At 50.8% G+C, this 26779-nt stretch overlaps 2 protein-coding genes and 1 pseudogene across 2 annotated transcripts; all 3 read left to right on the top strand.

Moving 5' to 3' along the window:
* Positions 1–6065: 6065 nt before the first annotated feature.
* Positions 6066–7322, top strand: LOC100907425 (uncharacterized). Its single transcript, XM_003743953.2, has one exon. It carries the CDS (start codon positions 6066–6068, stop codon positions 7320–7322), a length of 1257 nt encoding a protein of 418 aa, XP_003744001.2.
* Positions 7323–11597: 4275 nt separating this feature from the next.
* Positions 11598–12770, top strand: LOC108864329 (uncharacterized). Its single transcript, XM_018639750.1, has one exon. It carries the CDS (start codon positions 11598–11600, stop codon positions 12768–12770), a length of 1173 nt encoding a protein of 390 aa, XP_018495266.1.
* An 11105-nt stretch (positions 12771–23875) lies between these two features.
* LOC100907282 (integrator complex subunit 10-like) lies at positions 23876–26132 on the top strand (annotated as a pseudogene).
* The last annotated feature ends 647 nt before the right edge of the window (positions 26133–26779 follow it).

Here is a 26779-nt window from a genome sequence, read left to right as displayed (position 1 = left end):
TCAACTGTCGCTCGCTCGCCCATCCGCTCGCAGGCCCGACCTTGAGCGAAAAGTCAATTTCGGTCTACTCCAGGTTGAACTGAACGTAATTTGTCTCGCCGGAAAAGGAGGACCTGCCTCGATGCAAAAGAGGAAGGTCGTCGCCGAGGAGCCGAATCGTGGAGCATCGACGGCGAGCGAAATTGCATGTTTTGTACATGAGCTGTATCTTATACCGCTGTTTCTCCGATTCTGGGCTTCGGTCCTGTCGATCGCTTCACCGATATTCCTCCCGGAATTTTTGACAGGCAGCACCAGCTGTTGAATTAGTTTATGACGGACGAGGTCGCGACCGCACCTGCACGTGCCTTAAGGTCAGAAGAAAACGAGCAGAATGAAGTTCTAGGTTTGGGGCTGATGTTTCCTTCCGGAACCTACACCCGCTGAGGGGACAGACGAAAGTCTCACGAGAATTCTTCACGACAGGCTCCGCTCAGCTGAAGCACCAGGTCTCAGCTCCGGTCCTCGAGGTTTCGGTGGTAGCGAACGATTCTCGAAGTTGTCCTGCAACCTCTAACCGTAGCCATTTCACGCTTGATAGAATCAGGTACGTGAGCAAACAGGGCGTATCGGATCCCTTTTTTCTCGAATACGGCAACTCTCGCATTCGAGTTTTGCGCTTGCGTCATGTCTATTCGCTCGCGCGAGCGTTCTGCATCTCGGAGACGGAACTCTCTGGGAGGAAGTTCGACTTCGGACGCGAGGCGTGGAAGCGAGTCGCAAGACCGGTCTTGCTTCCCTCCGCGTACACGAAGTCTAATATCCCGTGATTGCCGGTGATTATAGGTCGTTGTGAGAAGAGCGAAACCAGACAACTCCAGGGATACGAGTCAGGACTCGGGGTCGGAACAGCAGGAACAGCGAGCCCAGGAAGAAAAGGGGGTCCAGATCTAGGGGCTGAGTGCGGGGCTGGAATTCGAGCATCGGAGCGAGACTCGACCCATCGAACAGCCAGATAGCCGAAAACGAGCTGCAGGTCAGGGACAACGAGCGAGCTCCTTTTCGGAGTCTCATCAGGCTGCTCATCATAGCTTTGCAGGGGGCTATTGAAAGGGTCATGCGCACATCAGCAGAGTCCTGAGCGCTATCCTGTTCCGCTCCGTGCAACGATCAGGAACAAGTCCTCGTGTCTGTAGAACAAAGACTTAACAACAAGGCTAAGAACAACATCAAGGGGAACGAGAGAACAACAGACTGCTCAGGGTCGGGCTGCATCCTTGTCTCGAGGTTCCCTGTTGCTCATGGCCTGATTCCTCTGTACACCGCTCCAATGGGCAGAGAGAGGCACCTTCGTGCCGCCGCGGCGTCGCCGAATCATGAAGCGTTGGAGGAGGAACAAGGACGCAGCAGGAGACAGATCGTTGCGGACAATAATACGCTGATGATCCGTTGGACAACGTGATTGTCGCTAAGGACGGTAACGAGCCGAGCTCGTTCGGGACAGCACCGGGTGAGCCGTCTGCTCGTGTGAAGCAAATCTTCACGGACCATTTGCAGTGCCGGCTTGTTTCATGCGGAGCTCTGCCGAAATAGAAGCCGTAGGCGTATGCACTTTATCACTTTCGGCGGCGACGAGACGATTTTTAATGAGGCGGCAATCCACTACGATTGGTCCGCCGAAGGAGTACGGACGTGCGATTCCTAGCTCTGAGCAGCCTCCGAACCGCGGCCAGCTAGCGCAGCGTGTTAAGTTATACGCTCTGCTGGCAGCCGCCAAGTGTCGATCAGTCATCTTCAGACTTGGAAGCACCGAAATCGGTCAGCCCTGATCTGGCCGAGCAGACGTCCTGTCACGGGAATTCCGATCGCCGTACCGTGGAGAGAAATCGCGATCTCGGGTCGTAGGTGAATTATTACGCGTGCGATATTCGGAGGCCGTTCTTGTACCGGAAACGCATTCTTTCTGAAACCAATGACTGTATCGCAAATCGTCATCTAGGGAACAAGAGGTGAGGAATTCGAGAACAAAAGACGGAAATCTTTCTTTGGGGGTTGTCACGGAATCGGCAATCTGACGACGACCTTGGTGAGCCCTCCTGGTGTCTAATTCCTCTTCCCGCCTTCGCGCATCCAGATTCACGCGGATGGCTGCCACGGAAAGTAGAGCTCCCGCACCGAAAGCTTTCCGGATTCGTAGCGGCAACCATCCGCGCGAGACAGCTTCGATATGCACAATGCAAATCTGCGTGAGAGGTGCTCGGACCACTCGCCCACCTGACGGCGTCGCTCCGCTTCCGACCTCGGCCGAAAGGTCGAATAATCCAGGAGATCTTCCTAGGATAGTGATGCTTTTCGAAAATTTGCAACTGGCTCCTCTTAGTCCTGACTAGGCGAGTTCTCCTCACTCTGGTGCCCAACTGAGAGCCGAGTTCAAAGTTTGTCGCAATCAAAATTCGAAACATGCCCGACCGAGAAACTAAACGGCGAAAGTTCACAGTGGCAGAGCTTGTCGACATCAGAGCCATCCGGAGACTCTTCACCTCTTTCGCTCTTCTCGGAGCAATCGAAACGAGCGGATCCAGCGACGACGGAAACCACTCCTCGAAAATGCCATGAATATATCGTCCGACTCCGAGTCGGGAGAGAGTTCAATCGCGAGAGTTTCGACCGTGAATGATGAGGATCGACCTTTCAAGGATCGGCCTCTCAGCCTTTCCCATCCGGTGCCCACCGGTCTGATTGTTCGAGACGGTCTCGTTCAAGTTGTCTCCTCTATCTGCCAGGGAGGCAAGGTCGACGATGACGTGCTCGCGAGAGCGGTCGAAAGACCCGAGGCGGCGACCTAATAGGAGGATTGGATTTGAACGCAAACAAAGACGATCCGATGCCGAGGACCCTAATTCCTTGGCAATTATCAACGGATAAGCTCCGCGAGGAACAGCTACATCAGAGAGAGGACAGATCTTCCGCTCTCTGAGAGAGCTTTTCCGCGTCTCTAAACAGGTTCTGACGTGGGGGTGTTGTACTCTCACTCCGACAGATCAAGGGGTCGTTCCTAGTGGAACATTGCTGCGGGTCGATCTACCCGGGAGACTCATGAAGCTGCGTCGATCAGTTTTTCACTCCGAAATTCTCATCTCCGGCGGTCCAAAATGTTTTTATGAATTTCTTTGTCGGTTTGGAAGCCGGGCACCTCTCGTGGACTATGATTTTAGCGTCGGAGCGAGGAGACGATTGGAAGTACGCATATCGAAGAGTCCGGTGGGAGGGTCGGTCCGAGGGTCTGTATCGAGAAGGTGTTCGAGATATTGAAAGCCCGGGGGCGGCAGGAGAGTGGTAAATGCCTTTTCAGAGCTTATCGAAATACGCTCCAAGCGGTGGAAGTGGTAGGGGCAGTGTTGTTGTTGATGTTGTAGTGCGCCTATTGGGCTTCCAACTCTGTGACTGACAGACAGCTCTCATCGCTTTCAGGAAGAGCCTCGGCACCGGGAGCGACCGGGGCTCCCGTCGGAAGCATCTGGAACTCTTTTTTTCCACGAGTCAGAAGGAGACAGGACGACGTGTTGAAATTCAGCGCACGGCCGGCAGCACACGGATTGGGACTCCAACTTTTTCCTCTTCCGTCCGTACATTTTTCCCATACACCGGAGCACGCTGTTCAATGTTAGTGTAAATAATTGAATGAGTCCTTCCCCTCGACGTGCTCCAATCTGCTGTTACAGCTTAGGGTTCGACAGCGACGTCTAACGATGACGGCGACGACGCAATGCCACAACCCCGTAAGTCCGGAAGTCTCTAACAGCAACAGATAAGTTTTCCCTTTCTCACAGAGGAAGCGGAGAGCTTCCCTGCTTCGAAACGGCCATGAGATAGGTTGTTGCCGTGGAATGCATGATTCAGTCACCTCGCATTGCACCTCGCTGAGAAACAGTTCTATGCTCTGACTGCGGGCGCATGTTCGAAGATTCTTTCGTTCTCTACCGGAAAGATGCGGCGCTTTTCCGACATAGCGCTCAGTCGGCGCACTGTGGGGAGCCTGACGCTCGGTGAGGCGAGCAGTCTCCGTTCGGGAACGTTTTTTCCGTGTGATTGTTACACGGACCTTGTTTTTACTACAAGCACGATTCTTGCCGCAGATATTCCGTCCCTATCCATATACATGTATTCCTATATGCAAAAGAACAGTTCCTTGGGGAAATCGTTTCGGGAATATCCCCGAGTCCTTCGCATGGGACGCTTCTGAAAAGGAAGATTCGAACGCGATAAGGACAAGGAGAAAGTTTTGGGTACAATGAAATATTCCTTCATTAGGCTCTCGAACTCAAGATGAATAATGATCCATGACCGCTGTACGCAACACCGCCGCGCCATCCGGCATGTCATCCCTCTTGGCAGGGATGGGGTAGGTAATGATGGGGAATGAGCAGGACCATTTGCTTCCGAGCGCGTCGCAGCGATTTCCGATTGTCAAAATTCTCACTGTGGGAATCACGGAGCTGGAAGAGGGAGAGACGAGCTGTTCGAACAACGAATCCTCTCATTCAACAGAGACGATGTCGAAGGAGGAGAACGGTGCCTTGGTATTCCCGACTGCCGACCTAAGGACGGAGTCGAGACATCGGACTTCTCCCAGAGGAAAATCCGCAATTCTGCAAGGCCTTCATCAGATGAGGAAAGACGAATCTAGATAGTCTACTGGAGATTTTCTCCCCGGGTTATCGGAATTTACCCCGTAGGTGGACAGTCTTGAGATCGAGTGACTTATTGTAAAAACTTTCCTCCATTTCCCGGCTCGCTGCTACAACGAGTGGAGGACCCCCTCTCACTCACAAGGAATGTGTCAGAAGTGTCCCATCGCTTTTCGATCCAGACCATGCTCATCGTGTTAGTCTCGGTGCGGAATGAAAACGTATAGCGCCTTTTAGCTGCTTAGGCCCTGGTTCCATTTTTACAGAAAATCCAAAATCACGTTTTCTGGCCTGGAATATGGACATTTCCCGCTCCTGTCGATGAATTTTCATCCGAGAGCCATGCCTGCGTTGTTCGAAATGCGCGCCTCTGAATTATTCCAGCCGCGAATCTTGAAATGCGTTCATCCGCCCCTCGGAAAACACGAGAATTCGAGAAATCGCGAGCTCTATCTAACGGCTTTCGGTACCGTTCACCACGAGGCAAAATTCCAGTTACCGTGAGGATTGACGATGGGATATCGATCGACTGCGGGGTGGTATCAAATGTGATCCACGTTGAAAAGCCAGTGCTCGGTGCATTGGAGATGTCCGGAATGGATCCAGAAACTGGGACCATGGTAGCAAGGGAACCATGCACGACCGTCAGACGAAGGAGCCATCGTTGTGGCCGAATTACTTGACAGAACACGCAGTTCGAGCTGTTGCGTTCAAGATGACGAGAACGGAGCTCGATGAGAGAGGAGTTGGAGCGATTTAGGGATGTCGAGGACAATGTGTGAGAGATTCTCCAAACCCTGAACTCCCGAGAGCAAGATCCCCACTGTGGAGGTGTGGAGCCCGACCGTAAACGCCAGTCAAGTTACAAGTCCCACAGCAGGAGCCGATGAGGAACTCTGTTCCGATTTGGAGGACTGACCACTTCCCGAAAATATCCCAGATTCTCGCTCCTGGCTAGGTGAATTCGGTGGAGCCAAACGGAGCTCCGTTCACATCTCGTACCATGGGGAAGTTTTCCGAAGTGCTATATAAGATGCTTCGAATCTGGAAGTTCAATTTTGTTGGAAAACGAAGTCGATTCGGATACCAAAAGAAATTATGCCGATACGAGCATCATTCATCTTGTCTTCTCTTCTATCAAAATTGAATGCCATCGATCTGACTTCTGCTCCCCTGACGCGGGCGTCGGCCCAGGAACTTCATCTCGCCGAAAGAATACTCGACTCGATTCTGGCCCTCGACGATCAGGACGCTTGCTTCCTCGAAACGGAAGAAGAGCTGTACGAGACGCATTTCGAAAGAGAGGAATTCGATGCCGTTTTCGAGGATTTCACCGACGAAGAAACGAGCGCGAGGCCCCATTTCCCGTACGAATACGTGTGTAAAGTGCTCGACTTCATGGACAGTCATCCTGGATACAAGAAGGAAACGATTCTTAAACGATTCCCTCAGGTTCGGCATCGGCGCTACCTCTCACGGTTCAGGGAGTATCGAAGAAACTGTGGGACGCATCTTGAGAAGTACATTCAGGTGGCGCAATTTTGTAAGGAACAGTTCGACGCTGCACGGGCTCACGGTATCATAGTCCACGATCGTACCATCCGCATGTGGGCCCTCGCGAAAGCGAGAGAGGTCAGTCTGCCGTTGTTCAAAGCCAGTCACTCGTGGATCGCGAGGTTCAAGAATGCCCACCGGATATCTTCCAGAAGAATCGTCAAATTCGTGAGCTTCCGTCAACAACGGAACCGTGAAGAGATCGAAACCGAAGCGAAGCAGGTTCTGCTCGATTTTGTTCGCAACGTTAGAGATCGCTATGATCCGCGTGAAGTTCTGAACACCGACCAGTCTGGATTCAGTTATCTAGTGCATACGAATCGAACGCTGTCACACCGGAATGAGCAAACAACCGTAGGCGTCGTTAAAAGCCTGAACAGCCTTACACACAGTTACACGATCCAACCCGTGGTGAATATGAATGGCGAGCTCGTTGGACGACTGTACGTGAACTTGCAAGAGCGCACTGATGGATTTGGTCCGAGAGTTTCCCAGGATCTGCCAAACTTTCCGAATCTCTACGTGACTTGTTCAAAGTCGGGTAAATTGACCAAGAATTTGGTACGGGGCTGGGCCAGCTCAGTGTTTCGGCAGATGCTTTCGGACTCCGGAATCAAAAAGTGCATTCTATACGTAGATTCATGGGGTGGTCATCGGGATCAGGAGCTTTACGAGCTACCAGTGACAGAAGTGAACGTCAAGATCTTCCCCAAGGGCTCAACGAGCATCATCCAGCCTCTGGACTTGTATTGCTTCAGACAATGGAAGGACTTCGCGAAACGTCTGACAGAGCATGCCATGCTCTTGAACATCCGCCTCGACGACCGCAAGAGCGTCCTACAGATGCAGTCTCTGATATACAATCAGTGTCAACACACGACGTTTCGTCCGTTGTGGTTATGTGGGTGGAGGCTCGGTGGATTCGAAGTTCCCGACATACCTTTCCCGAGCCTGGCGGAGATTTTGTTCCAAGTTCAAGGCCCGTGTCACGTCGAAAACTGCCGCTTCATGCCATTCATTCGGTGTGTCTATTGCGAGAAAATTCTGTGCGCCCAATGCTTCTACTGCCTGTTTCACTACCATTCGGGTGTTGACGAGTGACTATGTGGACGAAATTTTTGTCGGTACAAAATTTGATGAGATTAAACGAAATCGATGGAATTGACAGGAGAATCGATATGGAGAGTTGTCAATGAGAGGATTATGTTTCAGTGATAGTGTGGCACGATTCCGACACATGCATTCCCGAAGTTCGCTTGGGGAATGAGGAAAGGCTAGTTTTCGAATGGCGGAAAACGTAATATTGGATTTTCTGTAAAAATGGAACTAGGGCCTAAGCAGCTAAAAGGCGCCATACGTTTTCATTCCGCACCGAGACTAACACGATGAGCATGGTCTGGATCGAAAAGCGATGGGACACTTCTGACACATTCCTTGTCAGCCAGACGGACCAATCTTCCGACACCAGGGAACGAATGGTTAGGCAACCCGCCTATAGGAAGACTGTCAGTGGAGACTTGGAGATTCAAAATTCCTTTTCCAAATAAAGCTTTTATTTACCATTTAAATGGTGTATAGGATTTAGTATATGTACATATTTCATCACTCGTCATTCCATTAATTTGAGATCTCTCTGACGTTCGCAACTGTAGAAGTGGTATTCCGAGCACTCCCCTCCACAGAGCTTGCAGCGGCAGTTTTCGTCAGGCGTGTGAGCGTTGGGTCTATGGCAGATCTGGTAGTGAAAGCCATGTACTGCTCCTCGGGTCCATCGGTGGCGGTTTTTGAATCCAGGCTGCTTCCACGTGTCTTTTGTCATGGCGGGGCAGTTCAGGAAATCTGCGTTGATGTCCGACATCTTCTCCTGCCAGGTATTGAGGTGCGTTTGGTAGGCGGCCGTCATTGGCAGACGGTACTGTTTCTGTAGGGTCTCCGAGAACAGCGGTGTCTCCGTGAGCAGGTAAACAAGCCGGTTTCTGGATGAGCGATGAACTCCAAGGGCGACTTTCAGATAGCTCGCTTTCAGCTTATCCTTTTCGACTTCCTTTTCGACTCGAGTTGCGGAGACGCGCGTCAGACTCCAAGCTACCTGAGGAGCACTCGAGCATGTTCTCAAACATGAAAGTTTGAATTGCTCTTTCGTTCTCCCCGCGATAACCCAACAGAGCACCGTGTACAACGGAAACTCATGGGGGATACGAGAATGGAGAAACGTGGATTCGTTATCGGGAAATTCGAACCTTCGCTGCCGTATTGGCAGTGAAACCTCTCCTGTTTTAGACGGAGAATTTTATTGCTCGATGGACCGGTTCCGCCCTTGTCAACCATAAAATCAAAATGTGAGTTCTCCCCGGAGCGATCCAATGGGCGTTGACATCATCCGCGGCCTGACCCTCATATGTACATGTGTATCGGTGGCATGAACTTCCTGGCAGGTTTTCCTCGATTGTAAATATGCTGCGCGCTCGCGAGCGGTGCGGCATCATTTAGCGTTGTTCTATGATTAGCACGAGACGAGATTTAAGTCGATCTCAGGGGGGTGCTCGACATCACCACTTCACGAGCCGTGGTCCGCCAGGAACCTGTTCTGCCCGTTTGCTTACCCGTGACGTGCTATTGGTGGTTTCGAGCACGTTTGCTGACTCCATTCGCTTCGCCCACTTGTCGCTGGAATGGCGGAGCCCATGATACTGGGTACGACGTTCTCACGTCCATTGAACACATGACGTTGTCTCCTATGATTCACGGCCTCGCAGCTCGCGGCACTCAGGAATGAGGGGCGCGCACGCGTGGAAAATACTAAATCTCTGTTCGCGGCCCGTCGACCTTCCGGGAAGGCTGGGAGCATCCAATATGCCTGACGGAGTCCGTAGATGATTGGATCAGATAAAATGTCGCCGCGATCGAGAAGGTTCTGGTGATAGGGCCAATTTTCTGATTGATATTCTCATGCACCTGCTTTATACAATTGAGGGTAATATTCCAGGAACTGATTCCGGATATTCGACAGCTTTATCACAGTCGAATAGATCCAAACTTGGAAAACCAAGCTGGGCCACTCTATCTTGTTCGCTCCGTGCGGCTTGGCGTCCGAGTTTTTCCATACTCGGTTGCATGACGTCAATTAATTCAATGAGACGAGACATCCTAGGATTCACTCTCTCGGACTTCCCGAAGAGGAGTGGTGGCCTGATAAATCGGGATCTGCTCCCGGGCTTCGCCTGCAGTCTGATTGCTTTCGGAATACCGACGCCGACCTTCCGATAGAGAGTGTAAGAGCCTAGGAGTTTTATCTCTCGCAGAAGAGTTCTATAAAATTTGAGGTTTTCGGCCGGAGAATATTCGACTCCGGAAACGTCGACTGAAACACTTGCGCTACGAAAGCTCGACAACGATAATCAGCGAATTCGTCTTACCCTAATCGCGGCGTCATATTTCTCGTTCTGAGCCACCGTGATAATATTATCGAAGCATATGATCAGTCCCGAGAGGAGCCTCCTCCTCGCAAGAACTTTGGATACCGTTCCATAATATCTTGCGACCATCTGCTGCCAGCACCTCATGAAGGCCAATAATTCATTGATGAGGAAGCGTTCATTTGCGCCTCTAATTCAGCCGGAAGGGTAGGCGCGAAAGGTCGTCTTTTTGATCCTCGCGTGACTCCTCGAAAACCGGTCCGATTTCGGAAAATAAAAGAGCGATTCCGCTGTACGGACTACGAGCTCCCCGATGCAAGAATCAGAGAGACGAATTTTCGCCCTCCAGCTCTATTAGGGTGGGTGGCTCTTTTATTTCGACCGTTACTTCCACATAGCAGACGAATTTTTTCTATGCTCCACGTGAACGGATTCTTCAAATTAAATAGACGAATCGACAGCTTATTTCCCGCGCTACAAGACGCCGACCCCACCGAGCCGATGCGATACCCTCGTCCCGACTTATGAGGGTTTTGAACTGAGATTGAAAATTTCGAAAATAAGCGATATTGAGACGGCTGTAAGTCCCTCGAAACGTTTTCAAATGTCGAAAGGGACGTCTTGATTGGAAAGCTCATCCAATTCTCTTTAATTTCCAAAAAAAACATCCGTCACGGCATTTCATCTATGAGGTTGGGGCTACGAGAATTAGTCAGAGGAGAGAATTAGTCTACTAGCTACATGGTGAATGAGTTCAGAGTTCCCTTTGACACGACGAGGGACGAGGGTCGAGGATCCAGGACACGGTGGAGTCGTGTGAGTCCGGTTAGGTATCAGATGCCGGAATCCCAGATGCCCGACTCCCAGATGCCCGACTCCCAGGTGCCCGATTCCCAGATGCCCGACTCCTAAATGCTTGGGTTTGGCCCCCTCGCGCTTCCGAAGCCTTCTGAGCCTTCTATGCGCTCGACTTTGCCTCCAGAGCTCTCCTATCGAACTTCGTTTAGCTTCCTCGTCAAAGTACTATCTCCATTGGTGGTTCACCACTGAATAGGGAATATCGAATTGAGTCTCTTCGATCTCGATGGTGCTTTCTACCGCCGCGCTCATCAATGAGACTGATCCCATCCAGAGTCCGGAAGCGGTTGGGATCCCCCCCTATCCCCCCCTATAATAAAAGCGCAATGTCTGCCTGTCTGTCAGTTCGCACCTTATCTACTGCTTCGCGCCATGATTCCCGTCTGATTATGCGCGCAATCGGTACGGAACCCCTTCGTCCGTTGCCCATGTGAATTTCCCACCATTCCTGCGGGCCGTTCCTCGGAAAAACGCACAAAACTTCAAGTTTTTCCTCCGTATGCGTTGTGGCTGTCACATGACGTCATTCAAGATGGCGGAGAACCGCCGCACTCGAGCCTCAAGGCGGGATTCTCTTTACGCTGTTCGGGAGTGTTCAGGAGTGTTAGAGAGTTTCCGGATTCGTTCATGCCAAAGCTCAGACGTCCGCGACGGACTGAACGTCCCCGACGAGTTTCCGGCCGTAGGCCGGGCTCCCCAGGCTTATCTAATCACGAAGACGGCTCCCTGACTTCTGCATGCACGAATTCGTGAATTTTCCCTATATCTGTCGTTTTCGTTTATTCTTATTCGTCGTATTCTATCATTTTTCATTAATTCATGCCGGCGTTCCCGACGAGGTCAGCGTTCTCGACGTGAACAAGCGGCGGACCGGATGCGTCGGCAGCGGGCTAATCGAACACAGGCAGAAGTCGCCCACTCGCGGGCATTGAATTTGGTCCAACAACGGCGACTCCGGGCTGATCGTTGTCAAGTTCGAGCGGAAAACGTGCGTGCCGCTGATTCCGCGCGACACCGTAGACTCCGATCGCAGGAGTCTCTACCACAGATAGAAGACTCACGCGATCGAGATGCTACGCGACAATCCGCAACGCGTTCCAACATGACGCAGTCAGAACTTGACTTGAGGAGTGCCAAACACGCAGCGTATCGCAGTGGGGTCCGGGCTTTACAGCCCGGTCACAATCTCCGTACTTCAGTAGGCATAGCTCGCGATTATCAGAGGCGTCCCTCGAGCGCTCATCATCTAGGAAACATGGATGACTCTTGCAGCGGATGCGGAGCTGCGCACTTCAGAGACGAGAAAGCAACTCCTGGACGGACGCAATACATGATGTGCTGCGCGAAGAATACGGTTGAACTCCCGCTGTTCGAACCCTTCCCCGAGACATTGCGTTCTCTGTATTTGAACCAGGATGATGATTCGAAAAGCTTCCGAAAATTCATCAGAAATTATAATAATGCTCTACCTATGGCTTCTATGACCGCAGACATAGTGACCCCGCAAGGATTCGGCCCTTATTGCTTTCGGGTGCATGGCCAGGTATATCATACTATCGGAGGTCTGCAACCACGAGACGGCGATCCTCCTCAATGCGCTCAGGTCTTAATTATGGACACGAACGAGGCGGCTCAAGAACTGTGCGGACGCGATGCCAACCGCGTCGTTGAGAGTACTTTCAGAACTCTCCATAATATGTTAAACGACTCCAACCCATACGTACGAGCGTTCCGACTCATGGCTCAGGTCGCCGATGAAGAATCGCGGAACGCTCAAGAACAGGGTCGAACCTCTAGGCCGGTGCGGATGGTGTTTGAGCAGAACAACGCTGACGATCATCGTCGCTATAATTTCGCGACCGCCAATGAAGTTGCCATTGTTTACGTTGGGGATGAGGAATCGATTCTGGGAGACCGTTTTTTGGTAATTCATGAGCAAACCGGTAACCTTAAATTCATCAGCCAGCTTGATAAGCTGTGCGATCCGCTTACATATACGTTGCTCTTCCCCTCCGGCGGACACGGTTGGCATCCAGAAATGGAACGCACAGAGTACGCGTCGCCGAGAAGAGCCCGAGTTACCCAAAAACAGTATTACTCATTCGTTCTCTCCACTCGGGACCGCCAATTCAATCCGTTGCACTATGCTGGAAAACTCTTGCAGCAGTTCATAGTCGATAGTTGGTTGAAGATTGAGATGAATCGCTTGAACTTCATCAGGCAAAATCAACATCAACTCCGACTCGACACTGTCCAGGGTCTTCAATTGATTTAATATCGCGATTACCCACTACGAATCTGACTTAACCTTTTTAAATGAAGCGCTACTGAACTGAATTGACTCCCGACATTGGTGAGCTCCATGTGAACAGCACAAGTTTCAAAAGCATCGCAGTCGGCATGCGATCAGCCGTGAGGGCGCGAAGCGCCCTCTCGGCTGGTAATGTATAATTCCGTGATACCTCAGTGAATTAGTCCGAGAGATGACAGAGACGAACATCCAGTGAAGTCAATGGAGTTTCTCCGAGATTCCGCCCAAAGAGTGGGTGTGGGGCTCTTTGGAATCGACGGATCGAGATTGAGCCGTTGATTTTTCATTGGGAAAAAAATAGAATACCGAGCTTGCCCGATTGTGGTAGCAGCGAATCCGCGTTCTCCTTTCGGGGCTGAATAAGATGGCAGACCTCAGACATAGAAGCTTCTCTATCTCTTGGCTCAGGAGGCGTCGCAATCGGGAGAGGGCATCTGGGAATCGGGCATCTGGGAATCGGGCATCTGGGATTCGGGCGGGGCTACACCGCTCCGAATCCCTGAGCGCTCTGATCAGCTGGAATCCTCTCTCATGAACCCTTTCAGTGCCATCTCTCACCACTCGCCTGATCCATCTCGGACTGCCTCCATCTTCGGAGACGCTCAAGCCGGTGACTTCGGAACCTGTTGTTAACCACAGCGGGTAGATAGTTCCGAGCCATATTTTCGTAAGTACAATCATTCCGCAGATTCTGAACGATCGAAGTTGAGTCTCTAACGCAGAACAGAGAATTCCCGGGATGTGGGGCTCCCTATACGCTAAAAGACACGGAGAAGGCAACTCCACCGAATTCGACATGTTGAAGTCGAAGTCCCTCACTCCAGTCGGGTGGTCAACGATCACGACTGATTATGAGAGTCGAGGTCTGAGGTCGAGTTCGGCAACACGCAAATACCCATTCATAATGCTATCGATTCTTCCAGTTGGACCCGGGGTGGAACATCGCAAGTATGAGCGCTTCGAGCGACGTCGAAGATCTCATCGAGCGCGACGATGATCCAAGGCCGCTTCGGCACATTGACGAGACTCGGATCATTCTGATGAATATCAAAGAAGAATGTGAGTTTCTTATCGCTATTCTCATGCAAACGTATTCAATGCTCTCCGTGTGCTTCTCTCGACGGTTACATAACCGAAATTTCCTTCATTTAGTGGCAAACCTAAGCCTGAATGACACCAGAGCCGCCGACAATAATGTGATTATACAAGGTATGATTGCGCGAGCTGAGTGCTGCGATTCGAAGTTATTCCATCATGAGCCTATGGTAGGGTCTGGCTCTTTCGAAGGCTTGTTTAGGGGGATTCTCATGGATTGGATGATTGCTGAAGAGATGCTTTTGTGTGGCGATGAGGATAATAATAATCAGCTTCAAAGGATCGTTGAATCCGCCATAGAAGCAGGAGGCCGGACCCTAGTATTGAGTTGATGATTGATGATGGCATTCAATGATATTGATCGATTCGCAGACTCGACTGACGATAGAGAACTTCGAACCGATTTAGTTCCATTCATCACCGGACGAGGCTATCACAGATTGTCCCCTGGAAATGGCGAGCTGATTGAGAGATCTCCCGCTCAGGTAATCCCAATAGGATTGATCGTTTTCATAGGATTGGATCGAGGTACGCAGTACTGAAAGAAACATTCAATTAAACGCTCGAACCTGATGCCGCATGATCTTAGAGCCGCGGCGGGAAGCTACATAGATTGCGTGGTCGCGCCACTCCGTGCGTTTCCGCTTTCTTTCCGACGATTCCTCGGCGAGTCCTCCAATAATAGGTATTCTGCTCGTAGGGCATGAGAGAAGCCTGAGTGGTGCTCCGAGAGGGCAGACAGAAGAAATGTCAAATGAAAAGATAGCAAGTCGGATCGGTCAGCTCGTACCATGATTGAACTTGAAGAAACCGGCCATTTGATTGAAAGCGGCGGAATCGAGAAAAATGCTGAGCTGTGATTTGGGAATCCGAATTTTTGTTTTCGGAAACTTAACACGGTGCTCACACCGAGTTCATGCTGGGCTAAGTTTTATTCGAAGACGAGCTCATGGCATTCGGATACGGTTTCCATTTGGCTTCCAATTTCAACGTATCTGCGAGACTATCGTGCATTGACTGGCACATGCGCGACTGTTGGCTTACGTTCGCTTACACATTTCGAGGAACACTCGGGTCAGGGAGACATTTGTTTCAGCATGGCGGTGAGTTCGCTTCGTAGTAGCCACTGATCGCTGAAGAAGCGCTATCTTTATACGATACTAGCGTGCCCGGCCGCGCTGCGCTGCGGCTTACATTGTATCTAGATAAATGTTTATTCTAAGATCGTGACGAACAAAATCTAGAAATCAGTGGCGTTGTCAAGATCTGGCCATTCCCAGCTCGTCTCTTCGCTTCAATAGGACTTCCTCTTCCTCGATTCTTGTCCCTTAGTATCCGAGTTTCTTCTCTCTGCTCCAGAACCTCTGATCTCTACCCGTACCTAATTTCGCGGTCACGATTTCTGTTTTTTTCCCGCTGCTCCACACATTCCCTCTTCTATTCGTCTCCCGGTCGCCCTTCAGGCTCCCTCTCGTTTGCTCTTCAGAATTGGTTCTCTTCCTTCACTAACCCTTGACTTTTTCACATCTTCCCCCACTTCCCTGTGTCCTCCCTTCTCCTCCTTACTTTCCTCGCTCAACCGTCTATCCGCCACCCCCGATCCTCTCGTCTTCCCGTTCCCCCTCTTATACTTCGATCTCTCCTTCTTTCACACTATTCTCACCTTCGTGTCTCGTGTCTCCCCTCTCTCCGCCTGGATCAGATATTTCCCCATTTTCTTTCTCCTCCTCGTTTCCCTTGTTTCCCCCGGCTTTCCCCTTTTCTCCACTACCCCGATTCTCCCGTTTCTCTGCTGCTCTCAGTTTTGGCTCCCGTCACTCTCATTTCCTCGTTTCTATTCTCCTCCCGGATCTCCTCAATTCTCCCAATTGTCTGCTCAGTCCCTCTTCTTTCCGTTTACCCTCCTCTCCCCTCTGTCGTGTGCTTCTTTTCCGAGTCACTCTGTACTCCCCCACACTTCGTCCGTTTCTATCATTTCATACTTTTCCCTTGTTTTCCCCGTCCCTTCGCGTATTTGCCCCGCTACTCGTCTACTCTCAGATGTCCCCATCCTCCCGTTACACCCTTTTCTCATTTCCCATATCTCTCCAATTTTCTATCCACGTTTTAATCCCCTCCTCTGCTCCCGTTTCTCATGATATCGTAAGCGTTTGCCTCCTCTTTTCCCGTTCTCATCCCCCCCTGTCTCACACATTCCAATCACTTCTCGATACCTGTTCCCGCTCCCTCTCCCTGAATTTCTGCTATTTTTCCGTCCCTGTCATTTTTCTCTTCTTTATCTTTTTTACCTCGTTGGTACTTCTTTCCCGTGCCTCTTCTTAAGCTCTTTGGTCCTTTGGCTCTCGGATCTCCTACTATTTCTCATTCCTCTCGTTCCCCATATATGTTTCTTCCATTCTTCACTCCTCCCCTACTCTCCTCCTAGCCTCCCGTTTTTGATTATTGTCCTCGTCGGCCTCCTAATCAAGAATAGAGGAAGAAGAAGAAGAAATAACTTGAGGAAGATTTTCCCCTGCTCTGAGGACAACTGATAACCGTTACCAGCCCGCACTGATGAAACTATTCTGAAAATGATTCCCCACCAGAAGTGGGCTCCAGAAGACCGTCTTGTCTTCCACCCGTTCAAAGTGCCTGAAAACAATCTTCTGTTCCGATAAACTCAATCAGGCATAGATTAGAAGCAGCTTGAAATCAACTCAGAGACGGAGAGCACCGAAAAATCACGATCTCGTGCGCCGAGTAGGTACGCTGCTAGAACGTTACGAATGAGGCGCCCATTCTGGAGGAGCTCTTCTACCCATTCCGAAGGAGCCAAAGAATCGAGATCAGGTCTCCGTAGTGATTCATGAGCAGCATCGAGCATCGTCATCCATCGACAATAACAACGAAGTAGGCAAAAATCACGTAAAATCGTTGAATGTTTAAAATCTAGAAGCGGAATCGTCGATCTCGTGTGTCGGGGGGGTACCAGGGAAACTTCTGAAGGTCCTCTTAAAAGATCTAGAGTATGTTTTCAATATTAACTGAGTCCATACGACACAACGATTTTGTGGACTTCCATTTTTATGTATTTTTATGTATTATGTATTATGTATGTATATAGAAGATAGAAGATAGATAGAAGATAGATAGATGGGTTCACCCGTGAGCCTGCGCCGCCACCATAGGTAGGACATAGGAGCATATATGTATATAGTGGAGTACCATTAAATAGCGTGAACGGATCCTCCTCACAATAGAGGCGATTGGTCGAAATGTGAATCATGATCGCAAATCCAGGTCGCGGACGATGAGAATTGTGTAGGAGGTCTCATCGGCATCATCTGAAGAGTTGTTCTATAAGTCACGACTATGAGCCTGTCATAATCGTTTCGAACTCCGATTTTTCCATCGATCCAATAATAGTTTCTCCTCTTCACTCGGTTCCTCACCTGCGAGCGCTAGGTTCTCCCACACTCGAGCTCGTGAGAATCACGCTTTCCATAGCGTCGATCCTCCGCTCGCGATCTTCCAGCTGCCCCGCCAGGCCTCCCCAGTGATCACGTTCCCGCCAAAACTCCCGTCGCTCCTCCCTCTCATTGCGACGAAAACGTGAAGCACGTAATTTATTCGCACGGCTCTCGAGCTCCGTTTCTCCTGCGTTTTCCGCCAAATCTGGTCGCGCCTCTCTCTGCATGTCATCTTCTACCATTCTTCAGTTTGGCCGCGGTCCGCATGAGACTACCCGGAGATATCTGCTGACTTCCATGTAGCCCAACCCCGGGTTTCGAGTTCCCCATTCATCGCTCATCTTATGTGCATCTGACCTGTTCCCGCAGAGACTCGGATATGAGGGAAAATTGGACCTGATGGACGAATTTCAATCTCCCGATTCATTCTCCGAAGATTCCTGATTCAGGGACTCCGCTTATGAGGTACCGATTATTATCAACTGTAGGAAATCATCGAAGATAGGAGAAACTGTTCGGACTCTCGATTTCATAAGATCTCACTCGGAGCACCTTGCTCAGAAAAATCACCCGCCTGGGAGAGACTTCCGACTCGAATGATCGGCTGATTTTCTTCAGAAATCGTCGAATATTTGTTTCGGGCGAATACGATTCCATCGTATCGAACATACGCAATGCCGAACCTGGGCTTATCGGAATATTCGCGTTTTAGTCCGTATGGGCGGATGATCGGTACACCCCAACTGGCCTCGACCACTTCGCCGCGGTCCAACTGGCCGCGGTCGACTGGTCCCCGGTCAATCCGCGTATGATTTACCTCATGGTACTCGCGACCAGTCGGGGCGCTCCGGCGGATGGTCCCTCGAAGCGATGCATCCATCAAGCGAACTCCACTGTACTTGTATTCACTCTTAATTTTGTGCTTGGATTTGACTGTAATCATGTTCTTGTACATAGTCTCGACCCCTGCTTGTTTAAGGACCTCTCCGTGAGGCCACCTCTGCTCCCATTAGTCCGTTCGTCAAGTTCGTCCTAGGACATCATCACCCCTCATCCGCAGTAATCTCAACCGTTTCCGTGGGGAAAGAGTCTTCCCAAATTTTTCGTCTCATCGCGCTCCGACGACATCTTCAGTAACCCGCCAGGGATCCACATCGCGTCTAATTCGGCTCAAGCTTGCTCAAGGCGACTTTTTTGCAGCCTCTCCTACTCTGCTTTCCACTGTCCGGATGGCACCGCCTGATCTCGAAACTCAGCGTTTACTCAGATACTTTGGGGCGAAACGAGGTTTCACTCTAGAGGTGTGGAGTTCAGCAAGGCGATCCATGCGGCCCCGCCATCTTCTGCATCGATCTTCATCAACCCTCGTTGTCGCTCCAATCAGAGTTGAGGCCTTGATGACGGCACGTTAGGCGGCGACTGATTGAATTCTGAGCGACATTCAGAGGGAGGGAGATTGCTGTTCCAGGCCTCTCACTCAACGACGCGAAATGCGTATTGATCGTGCCCTCAAACCTTCCAGTCCACATGGATTATTTCCATGCCACTCGGCTCCAACTTGCGAATATCAGGCTCAAGGCTGATTACGAAATAGAACTCCTGGGTGCTCCTCCAAATCGCCTCTCCGTGGAAGGAAGTCTTCGAAGAAAAAATGTCGCGCGCTGACCTGCGGTGCTCTAAACTCTAAACTCTCTACTCGGGACGCATATCCTGCCTTGTTCCTCATCCGCTGTAGCCTCTCTGTTCCGCGACTCCGCTACCTGCTCCGTTGTGAGGACGCCGATTAGTTCCGTGATCACCTTACAGGCGCGTGCACGACACTTTTCTTCTGGGGGGCCCATCATTGTATTGGTAGGAACAAACGGCCGATTATGATAGGCATAGCCCTATATGCCGAATGAAATCGCGGACGGGGCTGTTGCCCCCTAAGCTCCGCCCCCGGACAGGCCACTGACACCTCCGGCAGCTTGACGGGGAACTTCGACTGTGTCTCTGCAGGGTTCTTAGCCTCGACCTCTCGGGTGGCTCTTGGAAGCAGGCCTCTCCATCAATCCCGGCCGGGGGTCGAGGAATCCGATCTCTTTGCGAACTTGCGCTTTGCGCTCATCTAGGTTCTCTCAGTGCACTCCCGATGCCCCGCTTCTCGATCCCCCGACTTTTAAGCCCGCCAATCCAGCGAAACTCGGAAGTCATGGCGACGTTGAACGTTAGGAGCGGAATATGAAGCGCGCGCCAGGCGGAATGTCTTCTCTCCGACAGAGCCACAGTCGAATGAAAGATATCGCGACGCGTGGAGTGTATCATCTTCGAGCTCCTTCGATACCTTTTGGGATGTCATAGGCGGAGCTCCCTCAAACGCTCAATTCGAAGCGCTCTCGTCACATCGCTGGATTTCTAGATCGTTTTGATAGCGACACGTGTTCACCGAATCAATCATAGCAAGTCGAGAGGTGTGAGAAAACTCTCTCGAGTTCCTAAGGTTTCGTATCGTTTGCGAGTGTGCGTCATTTCACCCCAGCGTGAACGCTTAGCTGCGGGCTCCGAAGGCCGCGAAGTCCAAAGCGCGACTCACAGCTCCTAGCTTCGCTGTCCGAATCACTGACAACGGCTGCCTTCATGATTCACTGCTTGTCCGTGTCGAAAGACGTGGAAAGCGTGATCACGACAAAGCTTCGCAGAGGGTCGCGGTCCTGGCTCCCCGTGGGCGTCTAACCTTTCGAAACTGCAGACGAAGGCCGCGATCCTCCGCGGAGTTCGTGTCCCTCCGCAGAGCCTAACCACGACTGATTTGCTCAAAAAGGAAGTATTTTCCCGAGAACTCTTCCTTCGACTCCGATGGACTCTAAGCTCCCGTAGATCATGAAGATCTGAAAACTACTCTCAAACTGTATTCCTCGTGTTCACTCCTTGGCAGGGCCCCACCCTCATGGGCTTATGATCTATATCGGGGAGTGATCAAACTTGGGTCCGCAGGGTTTTTCCTGTCCGGCCCGCGAAGCGCTCCCCCAACTAACATTGTATGCCGGCCGCGAGTGGCTTGCCGGATCTACACATCTTCGCTGTACCCGCCCGATTCTCAAACTTTGATCATTCCTATCAAAAGAGAGAATAGATGGGAGGAAGAATCCTCCAAATTCTTTCGAAATTCCGCCTATCATCCACTCGTAGAAGCTTCTAGGAGATAATTCAGCGAGCCCATGGCACCCGACATGTGACCAATGTCAGTGGACATTAGTGTGAAAGCGATGTGAAGGGCGCTCAACGTGCTCCTCTTCTCCGAAACATAAATAATTTAGCTCCAGGGTTCTCACTCCTCGTTTTCGAGGAGAAACTAGGTATATAATTGTGCCGTTGCACAGGTATAGGGTGTCATGAGATTGAATGATAGAAAAATACAATTTGTTGAGCATGTGTAATTTGTTGTGGAACTCGGCCCGGGGCTCATCGCTGACGAGCCCGTGCGGCCCATCGGGAACTTCGGGCGAACACCCCTGATCTATATCCTAATCATTCATTTTTGTGGCAGCAGCAACAACAACAAGAGCCGTTGCGGTACTTCTACTGCCTGCAGCAGCCTACGCAACAACAACAGCCGCAGTTCCAATCGCCATTGCTGCTGCTGCAGCAGCCCCAAGGACTTCAGCCACTATACGCTCAGCCACTGGTTTTCCTGCCGCAATGGCAGCCCCTAATGTTACAACAACAACAGCAGCAGCAGCCACAACAGTTCTTGCTGCAGCTTCAACCGCAGCAGCAACAGCCACAACAGTTCTTGCTGCAGTTTCAACCGCAGCAGCAGCAACAGCAGCAAGAGTCACAACAACAACAGCATCAGCAACTCTTGCGAGAGCTGTCGCTACAACGACAGCAGCAGCAACAACAGCATCAGCAACTCTTGCGAGAACTGTCGCAACAACGACAGCAGCAGCAACAACAGCATCAGCAACTCTTGCGAGAACTGTCGCAACTACGACAGCAGCAGCAGGAGCAACAATTGTTGCTGCATCAGCGACTACAGCAGCAGCATGAAGAGCGGCAGCGGGAAAGTCGAGAGCTGCTGGAAGTTCTGGAACAGCAGCAAGAACTGATCCTGTCTGCACCGCAACAGCAGGTGCGAGAACAAGAACATCTACGACCGCAGGGATGGCAAAGAGCATCCGGTGAGTGTCCGGATCTTCAGAGTCCGGATTTATCTCATCATCTCGCACTTTATTGAGCTCAACCGGGGGTCTCCGGCGCGATTCCGGAGATGATTGCTTTCTGACAATTTTACCCTGCAAGGAGCATCGCTTTCGTCATTCTGAGATTCTAAAACGGTAGTTATCAATTATTATCAACTCTTTCCCATGGTCCCCGACAACTCCGTTATGGCTCCCTCCTGGTCACTTGGGCCTTCCGGACTCTTATGATAACTCCTGAATTCCGGCGTGAGCTGATAAGCGATGCGGATCAATAGCTCTGGATATTCATTTTTGAGTTGCTCCGCTTTCACCCTCTGCTGTGTTGCGCCGCACTCGTCGAAGGGTTTCAGCGGACGTCCAGGAGGGTTCCCTGGGACTACAGTCGGAGGATCTTGAGCAGAAGGGCCCGGGACGCCTTCGACTTTGATGGTGAAGACGAATTGCTCTTTCAGCCAATCAGCATACTTCGTCTCAAACCTGCTCTTGGTGCGACCCGCGGCCTTCCATTTCCGCTCGAAATTGGGCATTACTTGGCGACTCATGTGTTCCCTGAGCGATTGGAAGTCTCCCGGCTTGAAAGTTGAGAATTTTGTCTCGAAATATTCCATCAGCGGGGCGAGCTCGTGTTTACTCGAGCAAATGACTTCCATTAGTTCTCGATTGGGGATCACCACATTGAAGTTCTCCATCGTGCCGGAATCGGCGCTCTAGTGTCTTCTCGTCTTCTCAAGTGCATTTTATGTGGAATAAACGGATTCTAGTGGATAAACGGAACAAAGAGTGAAATTATCAATATTTCAATGGGGATCGTGGTTTTTCGACCGTTTTCATTCCCGCTGAGGAGGTCCCCGGCAAGGTCTGTAAGCTTGAGAGAATGCGGACGACTCGGGAGCATCACTTGAGTTCATTGGTGTCCATAGGACCCGTAAAGGGTTGCACCTTCAGATGGGAAAGTTCGAGAAATATGGAAATTCCGGAATGTTTTTTTTTAAAGGTATTCGTCGTGGCTTGATGGTTCCAATAGTACTCACTTATGTGAGTTGGATCTATTGAGCGCGGCTACGGCTAGTTTCTTCGAGAAAAAAATTCTGGCCTCTATACTTAGACGGCACTTTTACAAATCGGCCTGTAGCTCCTCAACGAAGCGTCCTAGAGTGAAACGCCTATCGAACAAAAGATGCGGGATTGGAAGAGCTTTCCAACGCCATCAAGCAATCCAGAATCAGTTACCCCGTTTAGCCGCAATCAACGATTTAAGGAGAAATTTTCGATTTTCGGAATGAAGGCGCCGAGGCTCAAAGTTGCCAATATGCTCAAAAGTTGCCTATCCGTCCACAGAGCTTCCAAAAAAATTTCAGGGAAATCGGCCCAGCCGTTCAAAAGTTATGAATTTCCGTGGAAATCGACCACTGTGCAGCGCTTCAGAAACATGCGGCTGATAGAATCAGTCTCGTGCCCTGTCATGACCTCTGCTTCTAAATGGAAAAAGGGTGGAAGTTCTCCTGTCCTGATGCCAATCCTGCCTAATGATTTGCTGAGCCACTCAGATGCGGCAAACAATAAGTTTCAGTCGGATATCATTCTACCGATTCTCTAAGGCGAGAGCTTCACCAGAATTTTTACTTTATGAACCTACTGACTGATTGTGAGGAGTTTCAGAACGCGGGAGACCTTCCGCGCCGCAAAGTATTGTGAAGAAACGAACGAGTTAGTACTTGTGGCACGGCGACTGAATCTTAGGCGAAAATCGCCAAGAACAATGGTGCTGAGATATGGTGCCCGCTCCAGGAGCCAATTGTGCTGAGATATTTCATGGGTCCGATGCTTGTAGACGTCTCCCGGTGGAAAACGCAAGAACGGGGGAACGGCGTTCTTATGAACTCCGAGCGCTGCATATCGACTACGGCTACCCGGTCGAAACTAAGTCTCGCGGCTGAAATGAGGGAACTCCAAAGCGTATTCATCGACTACACAGGTCATGACCCTCCTGAAGACAGTGTGACCTTTGGAGACCGGGACCATGCACAGAGATAAAATCGAACTCCTCCTCTCCGTGTCGAATACATCCATTCTGAAAATAAACAGCAGGCGCGGGGTTCCTCACTTCTTGAGTGAATGGAGCGACTCGGCGATTTTGCCGAAGTTTCAGGCGCTATCGAACAGAAGAGCGTCATCGCAGTCATCGATGCGGCGCACTCGTAGCTGATAAGATCGGAGTCCACCGATTCTGGGACGACTACAATGACGACTCGGTTGACCTGACCGTGGATACCGTATTCGGATAACAAGTGCATACTGCCGGTTGAGCTCTGAGAGTATCGAGCCTCCTACCGGGTCTCTCCACATGTCATCGTTCTCCTTGAAGGAAAACACTGTGATACTGACTTCGGTGAGTTTACTTCTCAGAGGAGTGAGTAGATGGAATTGGAACGCCATGGATATGGATCTCATTGATTCGGGTATCGTATGTTGAGATTCGATAGAGAATTGTTCCCTTCCGACCAGAGCGAGATGATCGGCGTACGCCATTCATAGCACGGAATTGCTACAACCACTGCAGAGGAATACCTCATTCAGCAATCGATGTGCGATGATCCCTTCAGAGCCGAAGCCTGGCTGATCACGGCCAAAACCCTATTCCCGGATAGCTTCGCTATACAGTTCGCTATGTACGACATGTACAAAGGAACCCATCGGAGCTTTGACGCTGCACGGGAGCTGGCGAATTTGATGTCGACTTTTCCAGGTGAAAATGGACTCGCCTCGGAGATGAAATCCATATCGGGTGAGTGATGCTCCAGCAGTAGCAGAATTCCATTCGACGTGACCGACACGATAAGGGTCGGACGGCGGCTTAGATAGAATTTTCGACCATAACGAAATGAAACTCTCCCTCTTCTGCAGGTGCCATACAGGACGGCACGACGGTCATCGATTCTTCGCGTCAGCTTGTTGCCATATTTAAACACATGACTCCTGCTGTTCAGTACGATCTACTGCTTTCAGTTTGCGACAATGCTATCGACATGACCGAAAGGTGTCGTTTTCTCTTACTTGTGATGCGGAGACTCCCGGAAAGCACCGCAAAACTTGGACCCCCGCTCATCGAAGAACTACTGAGCAATCAAAACGAGTCTCAGACCCCTGTGAGCATTCATAGGAAGCTTTTCGTTTGCGATGTGTTGCCTCTCATCTTGCCGCGATTGCAACTTCCGGCGAAACTCGTTGGAGAGCTGTTGGAGCATTCTCTTGTCTTCTACGTGCGCTACATGAGCTCGAGCGATAAATACCTTGATTTACCTATAGAGCCAAGAGAACTCTGGGATCGACTGTTCAACCTAACGCGTCTGATTGCACAGAAACTGGACTGGAACCTCGCCGATTTGCTTGAGACCACTAATATCTCGGACAGTCAACTGTCTCGACTGAAGAGCTTCGGAGTCCCTCGTTCTAGCATCGGGATTGTGGACCTATCGAAATCGAGAGTCGTTGCCGATGAAGAGCTTCAGAAGTTCTATATCACTTTGGTTCTGCTCCTGCGCTCTGTGCATTTTTACGGTCGCTTCACGTCTGTGATGGACGACCTCCCCGGATGCGTGCTCACGGATTTCCGAGAGACGCTTCCTCAGGTACCGAAAAAGAAGAAAATCGAACGAAGCTCGAATCAACTCTCTGCTAGCAAACATTTGCCGGGGAACATGGCTTTTGCTTTAATCAATCACTTCCAAACCGCGGTGAAGACTTGGAGTTTACTCGCGAACTACAAGGAAGATTTCGATCGACTGTCGGAGTCAGTGGGTTTGCCGGAATGGCCGTTTTCAAACATATTCTTTATCGACTTGAAGATTTATCACGGTCAGCATGACGAGGCGATTCGGATGCAATGCAACCTTATGATGACGGCGAAAACGGGACTCTACACGCATCTCAAGGCGAACGTGCGTTTGGCGAGCTGTTTCTTCGCCACCGGTGATCGACCGAATGCGCTAGCTCGAGTCCTCGAAGTGATCACGGATCTACCCGAGAGCGCTTCCGAATCGAGTGAAAGCACAGGCGGGTCGACACTGTCCAGTGCTCGGAATTTCTGCGCGCGGGTCCCCGAACCCAACCAATTATGCTTCATTCTCTGTTCTCGGGTCGAAATTCTGCGATTTTGTGTTCGTCTAATAATGCTTTGTCTCAAGGATCGTATCGCGGATCAAAGGGACGATTTGGCAATGGGACATCTAATCGTACTCTGTCAGTCCGAATGGCCTACGTATGAGACTCAATTCCATCAACTGATTGTGAACATTCGTAAAGTGAAAGCTTTCTGCTACCCTCTTTTCATGACGTACATCGTTCTTTCCGATATTCTCGAGGAGTTTGCTTACTTGGCTACCCAGCCCCAACTTTAACTGGAGAACAGTCGGTTGCAGCTTGATCTTCTTCCACCAGCACCTGGACTAGGAGCCAGGTCACGAACGGTCACGAGGGGAGTCAATAGGGGGGCGAAAGAAGACTTGCGATTAGCCATGGAGAAACAGATGGCTCGTTCTGAAGAGGATGTCGACCACATTATCGTATCATTCCTTTTGATGGAAACTCATCTGGGCAAATAAATTCGAGATGAATAAGAGTCATGTGGTCATCGTATGTTTTGAGATCTCGAATGTTGAGGTTTGTTGTTCTGCTAATAAATTTTCAGAGCTACTGGAGAACATTCGGGCATGTCTCAATTCTGGTGGCGCCTGCTCACCCGAAACTTCCTGGACAATGGCCAGGCCAGGTAGTCCAGGACAACTCGGCCACGGGGACAAGTCGGCCACTACGACAAGTCGGCCGCTGCGACTTCTCGGCCACTACAACTACTCGGCCGCGGGGACAAGTCGGCCACCACGACATCTCAGCCTCTACGACAACTGGGCCACAAAGGTGGTTCGGCTCTGCCGTAGACTAGGAAGCGATATTCGAAGTAGGATTCGACTCGATTTTCTAGAGACTTTTTTTTCATGATCCCTCCTCCCGGACCCCCGCGATAGACCCCAAGGGTCTGTGTTGCGGTGGGTTAGGTACCGGGAATCGGTAGGCTAAGGCCTGAGTGCTACTTCGGCATTCACCCGGGAAGAATGGGTCCTCCTTCCGAAGGGAAGTAGACGGCTGCAGGGATCGAACCCGTGCTGCCTCCCGCACGGGACAACGTCTATGTGGCTAGCGCAAATCTGCATGCGACGTGCAGACCGCTCTAACCACTCGGCTATCCGTCGGT

The sequence above is a fragment of the Galendromus occidentalis genome, unplaced genomic scaffold (assembly GCF_000255335.2).
Source record: "Galendromus occidentalis unplaced genomic scaffold, Mocc_1.1 scf7180000077453, whole genome shotgun sequence".
In the NCBI taxonomy this organism is placed as follows: Eukaryota; Metazoa; Arthropoda; class Arachnida; order Mesostigmata; family Phytoseiidae; genus Galendromus; species Galendromus occidentalis.
Note: the sequence above shows the minus strand (reverse complement) of the source record. Positions and strands in the feature narration are given on the sequence as shown.